Source organism: Heteronotia binoei, chromosome 1 (assembly GCF_032191835.1).
Source record: "Heteronotia binoei isolate CCM8104 ecotype False Entrance Well chromosome 1, APGP_CSIRO_Hbin_v1, whole genome shotgun sequence".
Lineage (NCBI taxonomy): Eukaryota > Metazoa > Chordata > Lepidosauria > Squamata > Gekkonidae > Heteronotia > Heteronotia binoei.
The window spans coordinates 21540382-21561459 of record NC_083223.1 but is presented as its reverse complement, the minus strand read 5'-3'; the positions used below and the strand labels follow the sequence as shown (position 1 = coordinate 21561459).

The 21078-nt window shown below is 44.7% G+C and overlaps 1 protein-coding gene across 22 annotated transcripts in view; it reads left to right on the top strand.

Moving 5' to 3' along the window:
• PCBP3 (poly(rC) binding protein 3) overlaps positions 1–21078 on the top strand; it is a 116668-nt gene that overhangs the window by 42808 nt on the left and 52782 nt on the right. For 7 of the 22 annotated variants that reach the window (XM_060232187.1, XM_060232331.1, XM_060232231.1 and 4 more), the window contains exons 2-8: positions 8100–8236; positions 9598–9621; positions 11559–11591; positions 14749–14865; positions 15109–15240; positions 18045–18194; positions 19629–19772. In XM_060232187.1, coding sequence (XP_060088170.1) covers positions 8168–8236; positions 9598–9621; positions 11559–11591; positions 14749–14865; positions 15109–15240; positions 18045–18194; positions 19629–19772 — 669 coding nt within the window. In that variant the 5' untranslated portion in view covers positions 8100–8167. Of the gene's footprint in view, positions 1–8099; positions 8237–9597; positions 9622–11558; positions 11592–14748; positions 14866–15108; positions 15241–18044; positions 18195–19628; positions 19787–21078 lie in introns of all 22 variants that reach the window. The other 15 variants (XM_060232303.1, XM_060232284.1, XM_060232293.1 and 12 more) reach the window with 5 other exon arrangements.

The window sequence follows — 21078 nt, the reverse complement described above, 5'->3', positions numbered from 1 at the left end:
GAATCCCTAGTTTTAGTAAATTCTGAAAACGCAGGGAAAGAAGGAGAAAACTTCAGTTTTGCACCTGGTGAGCAAAAATCTACTGTGGAAAATTTCACATAATGTGCAGATTTAAAAACATCGCCGTGGGGAATTTCACTACTGTGGAAATAGCCTGAAACTCAACTCCAGCCAGGGAATGAATGCCTACCAAAATGAGTGGGACTTCTCCCAGAATCAGGGACGCTGAGCATTTCACGATTAACATGCTCAGTAGGTGCGCATGCGTTGGTCAATCGCTCTGATCTGTTCACCCTCTGCCATCTGCCTCAAATTAACCGTGGTACTGGAGTTTTACATTGTTGTCTTGGTGGGCTTTGGCCAGGGCCAGCACGTGGGAGTAGGTGACCTAGGCAATTGCTCCCAACAGCAGCGGAGGGTGGGCACCCCCTCCCTGCTCGTGCTGTCCCTGAGCCTCGAACTGGATGCTGAGGGGTCGGAGGAGCTCCCCCCAGAAACAATGGTGTCCAGAAACAATGGCGCTTTCAGGCCTCGTCACTCTCTGAACTCAGAGAACGCTGAGGCCTGAAAGTGCCGCTTGTTGTTTCTGGGTGCGGAAGGGTCGGAGGAACTCCTCCCTCATAGTGCCCAGAAACAACAGTGCTTTCAGGCTTTGGCGGTCTCCGAACTCAGAGAACACTGAGGCCTGAAAGCGCCGCACATTGTTTCTGGGTGCTGCAGGGTTAGAGGAACTCCCCCCCCATAGCGCCCAGAAACAATGGCGCTTCAGTGACCGATGTGATGACGTCACCTCTGGGTGAAAATTTCCCCCCATGGGAGGGGGGCGGCGCGTGTCGGGGTTCTGCCTTGGGTGGCAGAACCTCATGCACTGGGCCTGGCTTTGGCATCTGTGCAGTAGGTGTGATAATTTAACCAGAGTCATAGATGGTTAGGTCAGATAATTAAATGATGTGGGGAGAGGACTATGTCTCCTACCAATAGGGCTGTGGGGAGAGAAGCGGAGCCACATGTGTCTCTTTCACACTTACTGTGTGGATCTTGAAGCCCCCACCACCCCATCAGCCAGCTTGGAGAAAGCATTTCTCACTTTAAATCACTTCTCCAAGCCAAGCCAGTCAGAGAATGCATTTAAAATTAAAGTTGCTTTCTTTCCACCTCCACTTCTCTCTCCATCTACTTTGGTTGGCAACTGCCAATAGGCTTGGAGTGCTGAGATAGGTGGAAATAGTGTTACGACGACTGCAATGAGTCAGCAGGGTTGGTGCAGTCTGGCTGCACCTCTAAACTCTCCAGAAGTTCTGGAGAGGGAGTGACCAGACATACCACTCTTCTTTTTTATAAACAAAACCAAACCCCCCCTCTAATTTGTGCATGCTCAGAACTGCTTAATCACCAGGAGCGAATATGTGGTTATGCACATATCACTCAAGAAATGGCAGCCATGATGGAGCGGAAGCTATTTATATATATAAATTATTATATATATATCACAGGTGGCCAGTCTGTGGCTCGGGAGCCACATGTGGCTCTTTCACACTTACTGTGTGGATCTTGAAGCGCCCACCACCCCATCACCCAGCTTGCAGAAAGCATTTCTCACTTTAAATCACTTCTCCAAGCCAAGCCAGCCAAAGAATGCATTTAAAATTAAAGTTGCTTTCTTTCCACCTCCACTTCTCTCCCCATCTATTTTCCTTCCTGCCTGCCTTCCTTCCGACTCTTAAACATTTGAGACTCATATCTTGAAGCTCTCAAATATCTGACATTTATTCTATGTGGCTCTTATGCTAAGCAAGTTTGACTCCCCGTGACATATATGTTAGGCCTTAATGTTTTATGCAGTTTTGAAGACACCAAAGTCCACCAAGGCTAGTTTATTATTTATAATTTTGTACTTTTTATCAAAAAGTCTCAGCTGATTTATGGTGACCCCACAGAGTTTTCAATGCAAGAGCTGTTCAGAGGTGGTTTGTCATTGCCTGTCTCTGTGTCATGGCCCTGGTATTCCTTGGAGGTCTCCTATCCAAGTACTAACCAGAGTCAACCCTACTTAGCTTCTGAGATTTGACAATATCAGGCCTAGCCTGGGCTATCCAAGTCAGGGCATTTCTTACACTGGTGGGATATAAACTATTCAAATAAATACATTAGGGTTGCCAAGTCCCTCTGCTGCTGAAGGGGACGTCGCTCTAGGGATGCTCTAGGACTTGTGATAAAACTCTATGGTACCATAGTGTTTTATTGTGATTTCTAGAGTGTCACGCTTGAAATGCTGTAGGATTTGCAGTAAAACTCTATGGTACCATAGTTTTTAGTGTGAGTCCTAGAGTGTCCCCAGCACAATGATGTCACTTCTAGATGATGTCATCACCCCAGGATAGCATTCACTAACAGGGCTGTTCAGGGACAGGGATCCCCCTGGTGCCTGCTCCCTGCTGGTTGATTGGGGCCCTCCTAGGCGGGAGATCCCCCACCCCTGACGGGAACTTTGCATCCCTAAAATACACACAGGGCTTTTTTTTAGCAGGAATGCACAGAAACGCAGTTCCGGCTGGCATGGCATCAGGGGTGTGACCTAATATGCAAATGAGTTCCTGCTGGGCTTTTTCTACAAAAAAAGTCCAGAATATATAAATAGAACACATTTGAACAATGTAGAGCTGCATTTGATTGTATTATCACTCATCTTGTCTCTAACGTATTTACCGGCTTGCATATAATGGAACCTCCAGGGTCTCTAGGAGAAATATTTTTGAAACATCAAAACTTGTTTTAACATAAGCTGAAGACAAAGGAAGCCACGAAGAAATGCTTTAGATGTCTGACTTTGGGCAAAAAAACAAAAAAAAAAACAGCCCAGCTTTTGTTGTGATGTGTCCCAAATAGCATGTTTGTGTAATCTGCGTTGGGCTCTACATCTATGTCTGAAGGGCACTGCCAATCTGTCGAAGGGTACACAAAGAAAAACACTGCCATAATAACCAATATATGGGAGGATACATCAAGGGAAAAGGTAAAAAGCTTCAGCTGCTGTATTCAAAAAACAAAAATGTTTACCTTTCACCAGCATGATTAAGAAAAGATTAATGTAAGCTTTCCTGCACGCTGAAGCATGAAGCATGTATAATTTAATAACGCTAATAAATCTTAAAGCCAGGAGCATTTGGTGAACACATGACCCACTTTTTCAATCAATTGGAAACATTTACATAACTGTCTGCTGTAGGCTTTCCGTTTCCTGGATAGATAGAAAGAAAGGAATGAAGCCCATTTGGACAACGCCCTGATGTGGAGATATTGCCCATGAGACCCACAAGCAGTCCCACTAGAATCCTTCTGCACACTCACTCAGCGTGTGCATTGGGAACATGTTGGCATCTGAAGGCAGAAGCATGAATGGGGAGGCAGTCCTGGACAGGGCTTTTGTTTGTCACAGGAGCTCCTTTGCATATTAGGCCACGCACCCCTGATGTAGCCAATCCTCTAAGAGCTTACAAAAAAGAGCCCTGTAAGCTCTTGGAGGATTGGCTACATCAGGGGTGTGTGGCCTAATATGCAAAGGAGTTCCTGCTACAAAAAAAAAGCCCTGGTTCTGGACTTGGGAAGTTCCTGGAGATCTGGGGTAGGTGATTGGGGAAAGAGCGTTTGGGGAAGGGGAGGGATTCAGTGGGGTTGCAGTGCCATAGGGACTGCCTCTGAAGCTGCCCTTTCCTCCAGCTTTTTTTTTAAATTACATTTTTCATATTTTTAACTACAGTTTCCAAAATGAAATATTCAAAATGAATTAGAACTTATAAGTCTGTATCTCTGTTTCTTATACAATGTTTCAAAGTAAAAGTAAGGTATTTTAAAAATAAATCATGGATAAATACAAAGTATTTTTTTGTAATGATTTCCTTTTGCATTAAGTATTCTGACACCAGAAACCATACTACTACCACTCGATTCATAACTTCTAGGGGATAGATTTACATTAGAGTAAGCCAGTCTGTAGTAAATAAAATAGTCCTATAATTTTAGCAGACATTGCTGCATCGTGGGAGACTTTTTGTCTAACCAGTTTGTGGCAGTGATATTTTTAGCAATCAACAATAGCATTGATATCAGTTCTCTTCAATTGTGTCCAGTTTTCTAATAAAATTACTGCAGGTGTGTTAGTAGGGTTGCCAAGCCCTCCTCAGCCTCCAGCGGGAGACTTCTTCACATGCACGAAGCATGTGGGGCATGATGATGTAACCCATAAGTGATGTCATGCACCGGCAACATCGTGCGCTGGCCACTCTAGGCGTTCCTGGGAAAACTCTATGGTTTTCCCGAACGCTCTAGCATTTTGGGCAGAAAAAACTCTATAGTACCTATTGTACCATAGAGTTTTCCATACCAGATTGCCAAAGCGTCCAGGAAAACCATAGTTTTCCCGGAAATGCCTAGAGCGGCCGGCGCTTGACATCACCGGTGTAATGACATCACTCGCAGGTGACATCATCGTGCTGGTGACATTGAGGGAGGTTCCGCCCGTCGGCCCAGTGTGGGCTGGTGGGTTGGGAACCTCCCAGGTAGAAGAACCCTCGCCCAGACTGGGGGCTTGGCAGCCCTATGTGTTAGGTAGGTCTACATTTGTTATCGCTTTTGTTTTTCTTATGATTTGAGTCCAATAATTCTAAATTAACGGACACTGCCACCAGCAGTGAATAAAATTTGCTTCCGACCCACATTGTTTTTACAGCTTGAGGGAAATTATTTATCAATCTTAGGAGACAGATACCACCTGGTCATGAGTTTTATTGATTGTAACCATTCCCTCCAGCTGAACTGGCCTCTGTGCTCTGGAGATCAGTTGTAATTCCAGGAAAACTCCAGGCTCCACACCTACTCTGAACCAAAAGAGTGCTTGGGAATGGTTCCCCATCCTCTTGGAGAGCAGTGACAAGTGGAGTGCCTCGAGGATCTCTGTCCTGGGGCCTGTTTTGTTCAACATCTTTATCAATGATTTGGGTGAAGGAACTGAGGGAATGCTTATTAAATTTGCAGGTGATACTAAATTGGGAGGGGTTGCAAATACAATAGACGACAGAAAGAGGATACAGGATGATCTTGGCAGGGTGGAAAACTGGGCAGAAACCAATAAAATGAATTTTAACAGAGATAAATGTAAAGTTCTGCATTTGGGTAGAAAAAATCCAATGCATAGTTATAGGATGGGGCAGACTTGTCTTGGCAGTAGTATGTGTGAAAAGGATCTAGGCATTTTAGTGGACCATGCACTGAACAGTGTGATGTGGTGGCTAAAAAGGCAAATGCAATTTTGGGCTGCATCAACAAGTATAGTGTCCAGGTCACATGAAGTGATGGTATCGCTTTACTCTGCCTCTGGTAAGACCTCACCTGGAGTATTCTGTTCAGTTTGGGGCACCACATGTTAAAAAGGATATAGACAAGCCGGAACGAGTTCAGAGGAGGGCGACAAAGATGGTGAGGGGTCTGGAGACCAAGTCCTATGAAGAAAGGCTGAAGGAGCTGGGGGTGTTTAACCTGGAGAGGAGGTGGCTGAGAGGTGATACGATTATCTTCAAGTACTTGAAGGGCTGTCATATAGAGGATGGTGCAGAATTGTGTTGCCCCAAAAGGCAGGAGCAGAACCAGTGGGTTGAAATTAAATCAGAAGAGTTTCCAAATCAACATTAGGAAGAACTTTCTGACAATTAGAGTGGTTCCTCAGTGGAATAGGCTGAGGTAGTGGGCTCTCCTCCTTTGGAGGTTTTTAAGCAGAGACTTGATGGCCATCTGATAGCAATGCTGATCCTGTGAACTTAGCAGGAGGTAGTTGTGAATTTCTTGCATTGTACAAGGGATTGGACTAGATGACCTTGGAGGTCCCTTCCAACTCTTATGATTCTAACCAATTATGGAATGAAAGACCACTGAGGTCTGGTTGCCCGGTTGCTGTCTCCTTGTTTGCTGCATGGATCCATGAGTAGCAGTTACTTTAAGGTTGCCAGGACCATTGGAGATGCTGATGGGGGGATGGGAGGAACGTTCCGGGCATGTCAGGGTGACACTCTGTTTTTTGGGGGGAAACTGTTTGGTAAAATTGCCCTCAAACGATAGATTCTTGCCCAAAAAGCAGAGCATCGCCTCCCATGTGCCCAGGGGTGGAATACTAGCTGGAGCTCCTTTGCATATTAGGTCACACACCCCTGATGTAGCCAATCATCCAAGAGCTTACAAGGCTCTTTTTTGTAAGCTCTTGGAGGATTGGCTACATCAGGTGTGTGTGACCTAATATGCAAAGGCGCTCCTGCTAGAATTCCACCCCTGCATGTGCCCATGTCACTTCCAGGTGATGTAGGCACGTTGTATGATGTTTCTGTTGGGAAGGGAATTTCCTCTCATGGACCACCTTTAAATCCTGGCTCAATTTTGTGCATTGAAACTGGGATCCTGGCATTGCAAATGAGAGCCAGTTTGGTGTAGTGGTTAAGTGTGCAGAACCGGGTTTGATTCCTCACTCCTCCATTTGCAACTGGTGTGAAAAAAGACGTTAAAAATGTGCCTTTCTTTGCTATGATAACAACACCGGGAGTATGGTTTCGATTACTAAAGGGTGATATCTTTTCTGCTGCTCCCCAGGGGGCCACAATCCAATTCAGGGCTTCATGGACACACCATATAGACATACCCATGGTCTCCATCCCATCAATTTGTGCCCTAAATCTACAAGACAGCAGCCAGACCATCATTTCCCATGCAGCAATTTTTTCAGTCTTAGCAAGGAATGAGTGTCCTATACTTGTAGTCAGAGCTTTCTTTATAGAAAAAGCCCTGCAGGATCTCATTTGCATATTAGGCGACACCCCCTGCCATCACCATTGTTTCACACAGGGCTTTTTTGTGGGAAAAGCCCAGCAGGAACTAATTTGTGTATTAGGCCACACCCCCTGACACCAAGCCAGATGGAACTGCGTTCCTGTGCGTTCTGGCTCAAAAAAAAGCTCTGCTTGTAGTACCACACAAAGTTCTGCTACATTAAAACAAAGGTATGAATGATAACGTAATAGGAGAATCAACATTTCATAGTAGGTGACCTTGCCTGTATCACATACACAGGCAATGACCCTGCTGCCATTTCACCCTTCCCTTAATAAAATTCCACCTCAGCATTCCTTTGCGACCACCTTTGTACGCAGCACATAAAGCTTTCAAAATACATTCAGACATAAATGAAAACAGAATCCGTTAAAATACCATAAGGTGAAAACTTTGCACACAAAATCATTTAAAAAATTATTCAAGGGGGGCTATAACTCATATCACACAAGCCAGAAAACACATTACGCCATCAGAAATCTTGCCCTCTTGGGATCACTCCTTTAAAATGTACAACTTAGCCAACCTTTAGTACAATGAACACACCTTTTTTTTTTTAAAAAAAAAACTTTTTAATAGCATGCAGGTGATAAGTAAGGGAAGAGACAAAGCTAGAAAAGGAACTCTGCATGATGCCTGGTTTTGAATTGGAAGTGTAGAGGGTTATCGTTGAAATACCAGGAAAAACAAGAAGTAAAAACATGAGGAAAGTTATCATAAGAGCTCTGAATTATCACAGAGCCTTGACTAGTTCTGTGAATATTGATTTACTGACTGAAAACTCTCAAGGATTATTTGTTTGTTTGTTTGTTGCTGTGCTTTAAAGGTAATGCTCAAGGATGGAAACAAACATTTTCCCACTGGCGACAAACAAATCCCAAGTGATACACTATTTTAATAAAAGGAATAGGCAACAACAGGGCTTTTTTGGTAGGAAAAGCCCAGCAGAAACTCATTCACCTATTAGGCCTCACCACCTAACGCCAAGCCAGCAGGAATTGCGTTCTTGTGCATTCTTGCTCAACAAAAACCCAGGGCAACAAAGAAAATTTGTTTCCCTCCAGTCTCTCATGGTTTCAGTACCCCAGAAGTAAAGTATGTGCAAGAAGGGCTTCTCATACATCATTTTAAAAATTGGTGTTCAATTAATGTGTAAAGTGTCAAACTGAAACTATTTTTGGCTTTGTACAGCAAGTAAACAAAAGCACTGCTCCCTCTCTCTCTCTCTCTAGGTGAGAGAAACTTCTGTCTTCCTTTGGGTCTCTCAACACACTGAATATTCACTGTACCTCAGTAAAAGATGGAATCTAAAGTTTCTGAGGGTGGTCTGAATGTGACCCTCACAATCCGACTGCTGATGCATGGCAAGGTGAGTGCAGGAACTGACATTTCCCAGCAACGATGCTCTCATTCAGATTGGTGTTGGTGCAAAAAAAAAGGTGGTGTGTGCATACTACACCCATTACGTTCTGTTCTCTGAGAAGTGCATGGGCTTTTTTTGTAGCAGGGACTTCTTTGCATATTAGGCCATACCTCCTGATGTAGCCAATCCTCCAATAGCTTACAGGGCTCTTCTTACAGGGTCTACTGTAAGCTCCAGGAGGATTGGCTACATCTGGGTATGGGGCCTAATTTGCAAAGAAGTTCCTGCTACAAAAAAAGCCCTGGAGAAGTGCGTGACCCACAAACACTTTCAAACTTGGATTTCCACTTCATCAGGAAGGAAATTATATGCCTTGATTCAAAGCCATTTCTACAAGCATCTTTGGGAGACAGATGCTTGCTGAGGGGAAGAAATTTGTGACCCAGACCTGCTTTGATGGTGACATTAAGGCAAGCAATGTACAGAGACTTGGGGCAAAATCAGATGAGACATTGCTGCTTTTAGTGACCCCAGCAGTTGTTTGTTTTTTAAAATTCAGTTATCATGTGTGCGCCCAAATTAGATTGGGACCATGGTAAGTAGGGCTGTCATGGTAAGTAGGGTTGCATGGCATGATGACGTCACCCAGAAGTGATGCCATCATGCTGGGCACGTCACACGGGGGATGCTCTAGGAATCACGATAAAACTCTGTGGTACCATAGAGTTTATCGCAATTCTTAGAGCACTGCAATAGAGTTTCACCCAAGTATCAGAGCATCCCCACTCACCCCCAGAATGCCTCCTAAGACCCCCCCCCCACTGGATGGGCAAGGGGAACTGGCAACCCTGAACTGACTACAGTTACCCCTGGAGAAAATGGCTGCTTTGGAGATTGGACTCCACTGAGGTCTCTCCTTAGGCTCTTCTCTCTCCAGGCTCTACCCCCAAATCTCCAGGGATTTTCCAACCCAAAGCTGGCAATGCTAGCATCTATGGTGAGCAAGAACTCAGGGTGCATACACACACACTAAATATCTCCCTTTTTCAACTGGATTTTACAGTGCAAGAATAGCAAAATCCACTTGCATCCAGTTGCCTTGTGAAAGCACCCTCAGTATTCATGAGAAGTTCTCAGCTCAGACATCCCTCTGGTTGTCCTAGCCTCTGGGGAATATCTGGAGTAGTGTGCTGGAGCCCTTCTCTTTAGTGTATCATCTGGTTTAATAAAGACATTGTATTTTCCCTCATGACTGACTGAAACGGTTCGCTTGTTAAAACAGGCATGTCTTGAGCCATGTGATTAATATCTTTTGCTAAGGAATGTTCTTAACTTTGCTTATTTCATATCCATTTTTTTTAAAACAGGAAGTTGGAAGCATCATTGGCAAGGTAATTTCTTAAATTATGCTTTTGAATATGTCCGTACTCTGATCACTAAGGGCATCATCTCTTCCTCATCATCTGGAAACAGCATCAGACTTGGGAGGGGATCCCCACTCGTTGCTCTCTCTCTCTCATGGCCCTTCAGTGCATACACAACAGAGCAAATCGAATGTGGCACACTCATAGGTAGGGCTGCCAATTTCTGTTGTTGCCTACTAGCATCTGACAGAAATGTGGAAGGAAAATGGTGGCAACTTGGGCAGGGGCAGGGGTGGAATTCTAGCAGGAGCTCCTTTGCATATTAGGCCACACAGTCTTGATGTAGCCAATCCTCCAAGAGCTTACGAGGCTCTTTTTTGTAAGCTCCAAGAGGATTGGCTACATCAGGGTGTGTGGCCTAATATGCAAAAGAGCTCCTGCTAGAATTCCACCCCTGGACGGGGGGAATAGGCTTCCCAGCTTCCTGCCAGGGGTGGGGTTTCTCCCGATTTTGGGGCCTCAACCCACCGTCATTCATCTGGCTGCCAGGGGAACCCCACCTCCAAAGAGCACCTGTGCACCACAATGTTCCTGGTGTGATGACATCACCTGGAAGTGACATTATCATGCTGGGCACATTGCCAAGGTGACTTTGGGGGTGGAGCCAGGAGACATTAGGGGTGGAGCCAAGATCAAGGCTGTGACAAGCATAACTGAACTCCAAAGGGAGTTCTGGCCATCACATTTAAACGGATGGCACTCCTTTTCAATTCCTTCCTTCCATAGGAAATAATGAAGGATAGGGGCACCTTCTTTTGGGGCTCATAGAATTGGACCCCTTGGTCCAATCTTTTTGAAACTTGGGGGGTATTTTGGGGAGAGGCACTAGATGCTATACTGAAAATTTGGTGCCTCTACCCCAAACAACAGCTCCCCCCCCCCCGAGGCCCAGATACCCTCAGATCAATTCTCCATGATTTTCTATGGGAATAAATCTCCATAGGGAATAATAAGAGTTCCCAGCAGACATTTCCCTCCCCTCCCCCCACTTTCTGATGACCCTGAAGTGGGGGGAGGGCCTCCAAACCGGGGGATCCCCTGCCCCCACCTGGGGATTGGCAACCCTAATGAGGACTAAATTTCAACTGGGAAGAACTGAAATCCGTTTTCTTTAAAGGAGTTATAGCCCCACATTTCTCCATAATACAGGCAGTCATATCTGTGGCGAATCAGATGTCTAAAAAATATAACTTTTTAAAACTTTAAATGTTTATTTTACCTTAGCAAGCATACAACAAACATATATTTCACATTCTATAGGTAAACCTATTAACTCAAAATTACCAAGAATTGAACAAAGGAAAGAAAAGCATTGCAAAAATAACTATGATAATACTTGATAGGTTCAAAAATATGCTAATGTACTATAATATTGCTTTAACTGCACCAATTATTTTAATGTGTCGTTGCACAAGTATTCTAACACTGGAAACCATTATTATGGTCAGGGCTTTTTTTGAAGAAGGAACTCCTTTGCATATTAGGTAGGGTTGCCAAGTCCAATTCAAGAAATATCTGGGGACTTTGGTGGTGGAGCCAGGAGGCTTTGGGGGTGGAGCCAGGATCAAAGTTGTGACAAGCAGATTGAACTCCAAAGGGAGTTCTGGCCAACACATTTAAAGGGACCGCACACCTTTTAAATGCCTACCCTCCATTTGGAATAATGAAGGAAAAGGGCACTTGCTTTGGGGGCTCATAGAATTGGTCCTCCTGCTACCAAAAAAACCCCTGATTATGATTAACAAGTTATAACTCTTTCTTGACTTGAACATTGTACAAGGCAGATTTATGCTAAGATCCTTAATATCATCTTTCCTAAAAGAATGATGGAAGTTCTATTCAATTATGTTGGGAAATGTTGATGGTATTACTTGTTGATGGTTGGCTGTTTTGTCTAATTTCAGAAAGGAGAAACAGTGAAAAAGATGCGTGAGGAGGTGAGCATCATGGAGACGGTCTTTCCAAAGGGTTCAAAAGCAGGATTCCCTTCTGTGCACCCTCCTTATATTACTAACCCCAGCAGTTCCACCGTAGTGTAACAAACTGTTCCTCCGTAGATGGTGCGGACGGAATATCCATGCTGCTGCTGGCAAGATGCTGGTTTTGCTTTATTATGGGAAAGTGTCATTTTTGCTTCATACATGCAGCGCTTTGCATCAATGCGTTTGTTTATTTGTTTATATCCCACTTTTCTCCCCACCTGGGACTCAAAGCAGCTTAGAGCAGGGATGGCCAAACTGTGGCTTGGGAGCCACATGTGGCTCTTTCACACATGCGTGTGGCTCTCAAAGTCCCTACCACCCCATCAGCTGACTTGAAGAAGCCATTTCTCTCTTTAAATCACTTTCCCAAGCCAAGCAAGCCAGTGGCTTGGAGAATGCATTTAAAGTTAAAGTTGCTTCCTTTCAACCTCTCCCTCCCTCCTCCATCTATTGTCCTTCCTGTCTGCCTGCCTGCCTGCTTTCAAACATCTGACATTTATGTCTGGTGCAGTGTTTCCTCTAAGCTGAGTTAGTGTAAGCTAGCTCACAGATTTGTAGCCTCCGGCTCACACATTTTTGTCTTAGCTCAAGAAGGATGACCCCAGAGCACACTAATTTATGCAGCAGCTCACAACTTTAATGCCAGTAGCTCACAGAATAGAATTTTTGCTCACAAGACTCTGCAGCTTAGAGGGAATATTGGTCTGGTGGCTCTTAAGCATCTGGCATTTATTACGTTAAGCAAGTTTGGCCATCCCTGGCTTCAAGTATCATCCTCTTCCCCCTTCAGTTTCTCATAACAATGCTATGAGGTTGGCCAGGCTGAGAGTTTTTGATGTGCCTAGGGTCACCCAGTAAACTGCCTTGAGATGGGATTCGAACTTGGCCATGCCAGGACTAAGGGTGTTCGTTCTGCATATATTGAGCCAAATAAATACTAGAAAAATACCTTATTGGCATTTTTTAGGTATTTATTCAGCCAAATCAGATTTTCTAAACAAGACGGAAAGACCACGGTGCAATTGTTGTGGAACGAAAGACTAATCACACTGTAAATACTATCACAGCAAAAACAATCATAGAGGTTGAAAGACAATATTTGTATTACAATGATTATTATCAAGACACAAACATTCAAAAAATTCAGAAAATTCACAATGTGATCCAAAATGCAAACACTATAAGGAGTTGCAACATTGAAAGTTCAAACAAATAGGCGCTTGTAAGACTACGAGAACGGGTATAATCTTTCCCTAGCTATATCATTTCCCAGCTATAGATATTCTCCAGGAGAATCAAGCCAACTGTGAATTTTTGTAGGTGGGATACTGTTTGAAAGGCTGAAACTTTGATCAGTGATTCCCTCATCTATTCTAAGTGCTGTATATCTATGAGAAATATGAGGTTTATTACATCTTGTTCAGAATTATGTAAAACACACTGAAAACTTCAGTACCTGAGCCTGTAAGACCTGAGGAAGACATACAGTAATGAGATTGTGCTGGTTTTCGTAGTCTTACAAGCTGTTCTAGTCTGATTTGGCTACTGATCCCACTGAGCCTGAATAAAAGCCAATATTATTCAGCTTTTATTTGGGCTCCACTAGGCAAAGCAGAATGAATTCACCCACCTTCCAGGTGAACTCACGTCACTTCCAAGTTCCTTGCTTGAGGCTTTGCAAAAGCCATTTAAATGGCAGTGCAACTCTTTGAGTCAAGCATTTGAACCTGAAATGCCTTCCCTCTCCAAGTTGTGCTGCAGCGGCAGCACACCTAAAAAAGAGAAGAGAAGGGAAGACATTTAATTTTCACTACTCAGGGAGGGAAGGGAAAGTATTTAAAGTTTAAATACTACCCCTTTCCTTCCTGAGTTGTGCCACAGTGGCAGCATGCCTCAGTGAGTAAAGCATTTAAGGAGACCACAGTCTCTTTAAATACCTTCCCTTCACTTGCTGAGGCATACTGCAGCCCAATTCAGAGGAGGGGAGGGGAGGTATTTAAAGAGACCTTAAATACCGTCCATCCCTGAGTCATGCTGTGGTGGAGGTGTTTAACCACTACACCAAACTGAGTAATGGAAGCATGTTTCAAGCTCAAGCATACTAACAATGAACACAGCAAATATATAACAGGTTATCTAGGCCTGAATCCTATTGATATATTTTGCTAACAGCAACGCCTTCCAACATCACAAGGTGCCTTTCCCTGATGCAAGGGTCTCTTATGCCAGGCCATTCTTTCTGCAGAGTTAATAAAAACTGAATAGATACGGCAGGGCTCCCCAGCCTTTTTGAGCCTGAGGGCACCTTTGGAATTCTAACACAGTGTGGTAGGTGCAGCTTAAGGTTGCCAGGCCCCCTCTCTGGCCACCATCAGGGGATGGGGTGGGGGGGTGCAGCTACAGCATGGCTGCCACAAAAATGGCTGTCACTGGAGATGAAGCCAGACATAAAATGGCCACCACAGTTTACCTTCAGATCCATAGTGAAGATTCATGTGCTGTGATTTTTTTTTTAAATCTGCATATCAAATCTCCAATGGCCAATCAAAAGCCTTGCTGAGCAAAAGCCTCACCTGGGCCCACCCACTTTTTTTTAAAAAAAATTAAATTTTATTGGATTTTTAAACTTAACTATCATAACAAACATAGCTAACATAACAAACATAGGGGGTTTCATTCGAAGCATTGCAAACAATTAGTGTGTGAGATCAACTTATGCTACCATAAACCAAAATTCAAACAAAGTTACAAAGGAAACTGCACATTACTATATTGATGACTCTATATTTAACAAATTTACGTTATAGGTTTCCTGAAGAGTTAATGAAAAGCTAATGATCCTTAGTCTAATATCAGGGTTTAAAATACTGATCATGAATAGAACAGAAACATTTATGTAAAACCACCCACTTTCTAAAAGCACTTGGTGGGTACCAGGAAAGGTTTGACAGATGCCTGAGATATGACATAATTAAACCTAAAAAAAAACAATTAAAAAAAATTAGTTCTGTGACATTCCAAAAGAATTAATTAAAAATATGGTACAAAAACCCTGAACCATATGAATGTGGCTTTTATCGATCTGACAAGAGATGTGGTTTTTCCATTGTAGAGCGGTGCACGAATCAATATCTCAGAGGGGAATTGTCCAGAGAGGATCGTGACCATCACTGGCCCCACAGATGCCATCTTCAAGGCTTTTGCCATGATTGCTTACAAATTTGAAGAGGTAAGAAAATCTGCCTTTCCACAGGACACTAACTGCTTAGCTGGTGAACAAAGTTTGAGTCCAGTGGCACCTTTAAGACTTTGTTCTTCTGCTTCAGACAAGGGCTGGATTAATTAGGCCTACTTGGCCTAATTAATTTCAAATAGGCAGGAGGAAAGACAGTTCTGTTCACTCTGGTGATCTCCTGATGCCATAAAAATGCTGTGTTTTACTAAGGGAGTCTTCCTTTCTCTTTTTCCAAAGGATATAATCAACTCCATGAGCAACAGTACAGCTACCAGTAAGCCGCCAGTAACGCTGAGGCTGGTCGTGCCAGCGAGCCAGTGTGGGTCACTGATTGGCAAAGGAGGCTCCAAGATTAAGGAAATCAGGGAGGTAAAATGGCTGCCGCTTTCTTCTGGATAGGTTTCATTTAAATCCAGGTGTAAAGGCTAGTTCTGCAGATTATCCTGTTGGTAGAGACTTAAATAGCTGCTTATATAGCTATATGGTAGAGACTTACATAGATTTATGTAATAACTGGGGTAGAGCCTGATGCTGTCTTTCAGAAGGGAAAAAATGCAGCTGTCTGAGTGCAACACTATGGCTTTAATCCACAATAGACTTGAACCGAAATGGAGGGGAAATGTGAATCATTCTATTCAGGGCTTTTTTTGTAGCAGGAACTCCTTTGCATATTAGGCCACACACCCCTGATGTAGCCAATCCTCCAAGAGCTTACGGGGCTCTTAGTACAGATCCTACTGTAAGCTCCAGGAGAATTGGCTACATCAGGGGGTGTGGCCTAATAGGCAAAGGAGTTCCTGCTACAAAAAAAGCTCTTCTATTGGTTTAACCAACCCTGACCAGGATGGCCCAGGCTAGCCTTGGAACCTAAGCAAGGCTGCCCCTGGTTAGTCCTTGGATGAGAGTCCACCAAGGAAGTCTAGGGTCGATACGCAGAGGCAGGCAATGGCAAACCACCTCTGAATGTCTCTTGCCTTTGAAAACCCTATGAAACTTTTCTTTCCCATGGCCCGGTTATTTTTACACTTCTCCTTCGTGACCCACTAAAATTTTGGGGTGGAGCTGGGAGACAGGAATTATATCATTTCCCGTGGTGTCAAGGGCCAAGTGATGTCACTTCTGGGGCACACTGAACCAAAACTCCACCTTTTCTTGTGATGTCACTTCCAGAATGTCCACCAGTGGGGCCAGGGCACTAGAAGCCCTCCCATTGTTGCTTCCCCCCCTCCCAGCATCAAGAATACAGACAGAGCATCACTTGCAGGGAAAGAAAGAAAGAAAGAAAGGAAGAAAGAAAGAAAGAAAGAAAGAAAGAAAGAAAGAAAGAAAGAAAGAAAGAAAGAAAGAAAGAAAGAAAGAAAGAAAGAAAGAAAGAAAGAAAGAAAGAGAAAGAAGGAAGGAAGAGGGGGGCAAAGAAAAAAAAAGCCTTCCTCACCATCAGATGACCTCAGCCGGCAACAATTTTGCCCAGGGGTCGTTTAGTAAAAAAAAAAAAAAAGCTACTGGAATGCCCACTTTCCACCCCTGGGCAAGGAAGGAGAGGTAGCCCAGAAGGAAGGAGAGGCAGCCCAGCTCCTCTCTGCACAACACAGAGACGGGGGAAGGAAGGAAGCCAAACAGAGCTCAGACTTTGCAGCCTACATCAGTCTTCAAGGCTAGCTTTTCTCTGCATAACAGAGAGACGGGGAAAGGAAGGAAGCCAAACGGAGCTCAGGCTTTGCAGCGTGCATCAGTCTTCAAGGCTAGCTTTTCTCTGCACAACAGAGAGACAAGGGAAGGAAGGAAGCCAAACGGAGCTCAGGCTTTGCAGCCTGTGTCAGTCTTCAAGGCTAGCTTTTCTCTGCACAACAGAGAGACGGGGGAAGGAAGGAAACAGAGCAGAGGTCATGCTTTGCTGGGAGCGAGGCTAGCTTCGCTGGGAGTGAGGCTAGCTTTGGCTCTTCTTGTGACCCAGTAGTGAGGCTTCCGTAGCCCAGTACCGGGACATGACCCTGCAAATGGGAAACACTGCCCTATGGGGTTGCCATAAGTCAGCTGTGAATTGACAGCGCTTTCCACCAAAAAACACAAATTCCTCTATATAGGAATGGATTCTGTTTGGCTGGCAAAGAGCAGCATAGCCATAAACCAAAATCTGAAATAAAATAAGAGCTCTCACACTGCTAAGTCGGGTTCTCAGCATTACTGAAGTGTTTGACTTTTTGGCTGAAAGATCTGATGAAAAATGGGCTGCGTGTGTGTGGAGGAGCAGAGAGACCCAGCAGTATGAGTTCTAATCATTGCCTTCACACTGTGTCAAACAGTCTGCTAAAGCTTCTGGCAAGGGGAAACCAGGTGACTGACGATTTTTGTCTTCCCTCTGCAAGTGTCTGAAAAGCAGGGATAATCATTGAGTGGAGAGAGCAGCAGGATTGCCCCCACAGGCACTCCATGGCAGTGCACCATACATGATAAGATCTTCAGCATTAGTAGAGTTCCCAGATCTCCCCCGAGCACCAGAAGGGAATGGAGGGCTAGGGTTGTCAGCTGCAGGCTGGGAAACCCCTGGAGATTTGGGGATGGAGCCTATATAAAGTGCATACAATAGCCACACCCAAATACAAAGTCCATATTTGTATCAGAAACTTAATACATTCAAAACTGGAACTCCGAGTTGTGGTAAAGTGAACTGTGGAAATAGAGTCCAATGCTCCAATCTTCTTGTAGCCAATGTAAAGATCGAAAACAGCAAGGCACAGGTCGCAACAGGGATGCGCGTAATGTCCTGTTTCACACGGGGCTTCTACAAGCTCTGTGTTCCCTTGAAAAGTTGCACTTAGCAAGCCCTCATAAGAGTTCCGGTTTTGAATGCAGTAAGTTTCTGATACAAATATGGCTTTCAGCCTGCCCCACCTGGGGACTGGCAACCCTATAATGAGCTGTAATTCTGGGGTTTGGGATCCTCAGGTTGCATCTGAAGCTAGCATCCCTAACGGGGGTGACACGTAATATTTTGCAGCCCTACAGCTGAGCCATGTGTGGAGGGCAAGACTGGCAGATTCCTATGAGCACAATCCTAACCCCTCCTCCTCGGTTTGATTATCCCTCCTTTCCCCATGACCTGCAGGGGGTTTAGAGTGTTTGAGGTTTTCACTCAGTTCTTGTCTTTATTCTTTCTTGCCCCCCCCACCCAGTCAACAGGTGCCCAGGTTCAAGTGGCGGGGGACATGCTGCCCAACTCCACCGAGAGGGCGGTGACCATCTCGGGAACCCCCGACGCAATAATCCAGTGTGTCAAACAGATCTGTGTGGTGATGCTGGAGGTACAGTCTGTAACAACGGGGGTAAAGTATACAGAAACAAACGATACCAACTCTGAGCTTGGGCAAGCTCCATTTCTTGCTGTTCGTTACCGGATCGTTCTTTGGTTGGCGCGAGAGGCTCTTGCCTAATAAAGCTTTCACGGCAGAAGTGACAGGGTGACATTGAAAAGATGTAAAGCAATATAGTCAGCCTCTGATAAAGACACGGGAGGCAGAACAGCCGAAGAAGAGAACATTTTCTCACGGTGCCCAAAGGGTAGTGTAGAAAATGAAGCATATCAAAGGGGGGATGGAGAGAGGATGCAGGGAATGTGGAACACATAGTGCCTTTCATGTTAAACCCAAGGCAACAGATAGGCACTATTAGAGGTGAGGAGTTACTGAATAACCTTGGCATTCCATAGGGCATTTTCGCACTTACCTTAAGCCGGAGCGACGTCCCTCTTCACCGCGCAGCGTCTGCACGGTTTTCGCACTAATTGCTGCGGAGCACCTGGAAGAGCCGCAAAGTCCCGCGGCTTTTGCGGTGCAAATGTAAACCGCCAAAAACCGGTTTACACTTGCGCCGCAAAAGCCGCGGGACTTTGCGGCTCTTCCAGGTGCTCCGCAACAATTAGTGCGAAAACCGTGCAGACGCTGCGCGGTGAAGAGGGACGTTGCTCCGGCTTAAGGTAAGTGCGAAAACGCCCATAGTCTTCCTGGGTTTGTACCAAAGTTGCAACATATTCTTCATCCCTAGCAGATACTTCAGACATTAGAGTTGTCTTTCGTTCCCATCTGCCTCAAGGGCTTTCCGAGAACAGAGCAGGAAAATATCACTGCATTGCTGAGTATAGCCTTATTATATCCTAGAAACTATTTCCAATAGGTACTGGCTGATTTTTATCATGGTCATTATCATTTGGTTTGATGAGTGAAATTAGGAAAGAGTCGACGGATAATTTGGTTTGGTGAGTGAAATAAGGAAAGCGCTGACAGATGATTCCGGTTGACTTCGGATTTGCAAGTAGATTGCAACAGAAAGCAGTAAATGTGGTCTGGCCTTGCACAGATGGAGCTGAGGTAGCAGGAAGAGAGACGTTGCCCCAAGAAACTGAGAAACAACATGGAGTCAACTGGCTGCCTCACTAATAGAAATGAACTAATGCTAGTTTTGCGTTGCAGTCAAGAAACCTTTGAATTATGAAGGTCTTAAAAACCTGCCTTACAGAGATGTTGTAAAGGCAGCTGAAATGCATAATACAGACAGTGCCATCCCCCGCCCCTCCCCGGCAGGTTATTGAGCAACTCTCGTCTCAGACTGGGGCTTTGTGGATTCAAATCTAGCATGAAACTCGCGTGCAGCATGTCCGATGTGCCATTTCCGCATTTGGTTGCGCTCTAATTCTCTTTCTGCTCCTGTTTCAGGGACGTTGGTCTAATGTTCTCTCTCCCTCTCCTTGTCCCTTTTCCTAGTCCCCACCGAAAGGTGCCACCATCCCCTATCGCCCAAAGCCCGCCTCCACCCCTGTCATTTTTGCAGGTGGTCAGGTAAGAGCCGACCCGCTTGCAGCCTCCACTGCCAACCTCAGCCTTTTACTGCAGCACCAGCCGCTGCCCGTTAGTGCACACAGGTTTTCTCGTCTTCTCACTTGCATGGTGTCGTCCCAATCCATCTTGTGCCTAAGCAAAGGGATCCAAAGCTCTTTCCCCCACAGAATGGACTGAATGTTGAGTGGCAGCTGCTCCTGCCATTGGCTATGTTGTGTGGACACCCTTGTTCACGGCCGACAGCTCTGAGGCTAAAAGGGACATGCGGCAGTCCGATTCAGACGATAATCTCCTCCTCTGTGCAGTGGAGGGAACACCATTGCATCTTCCAGGCCCGCCCACTAGGCACGCCCGTCTCGCTAGACAGCTACACAAATGTAACTTTCCACAGATTTATGTACATTTAGCAATTATATATATAAAGCAGCCCCGTGGCTCAGAGTCGTAAAGCTGCAGAACTGCAGTTCAAGCTCTTTGCTCATGACCTGAGTTCGATCCCGGCGGAAGCTGGGTTCAGGTAGCCGGCTCCAGGTTGACTCAGCCTTCCATTCTTCCGAGGTCAGTAAAATGAGTACCCAGCTCGCTGGGGGGAAGTGTAGATGACTGGGGAAGGCAATGGCAAACCACCATGAAAAAAGTTTTCTCCCATAAAAACTGATGCGACATCACCTCAGAGTCAGAAACGACTGGTGCTTGCACAGGGGACTACCTTTACCCGTTTTAAATATGTATTTTAGCCTGAAACCTTTTTCTTGCTGCCTTTCTACCTGATAAGAGTCTACAAGGCAAGAAGCATTTTTAAAAAAATTCAAGACAAAACCATTAAAATACAGTTAAAATGATAAAATAATTCAATTAAAAACACATAAAACAACACTAGAGGGGGAGTAGTAACTGTTATTGGTGGTATGTTAGATTAAAACAAAAGAAGTCTTCATTAAAAAAAAAAAAAGGTGAACACTTGCTCCCTCATGGGTGGCATCACCTGAACCAGGGTACACTCAGGGGTGGAATTCTAGCAAGAGCTCCTTTGCATATTAGGCCACACACCCATGATGTAGCCAATCCTCCAAGAGCTTACAAAAAAGAACCTTGTAAGCTCTTGGAGGATTGGCTACATCAGGGGAGTGGCCTAGTATGCAAAGGCGCTCCTGTTAGAATTCCACCCCGGATACATTTTAATATATTGTAGAAAGTGGTGAAGCAGCATCTATGTAAAAATGGCTGGCTGCACTGAAATGCATTATGCATCTTGTCCTTCAACACATAAACATCTGTGTGGGTTTTTTTTTTAAAGAAATATTTCTCATTTATTTCAGTGCTCAGAAGAAAACGTTAATGAGAAAGAGGGACAAATTTGAGGTGAAATATAAAC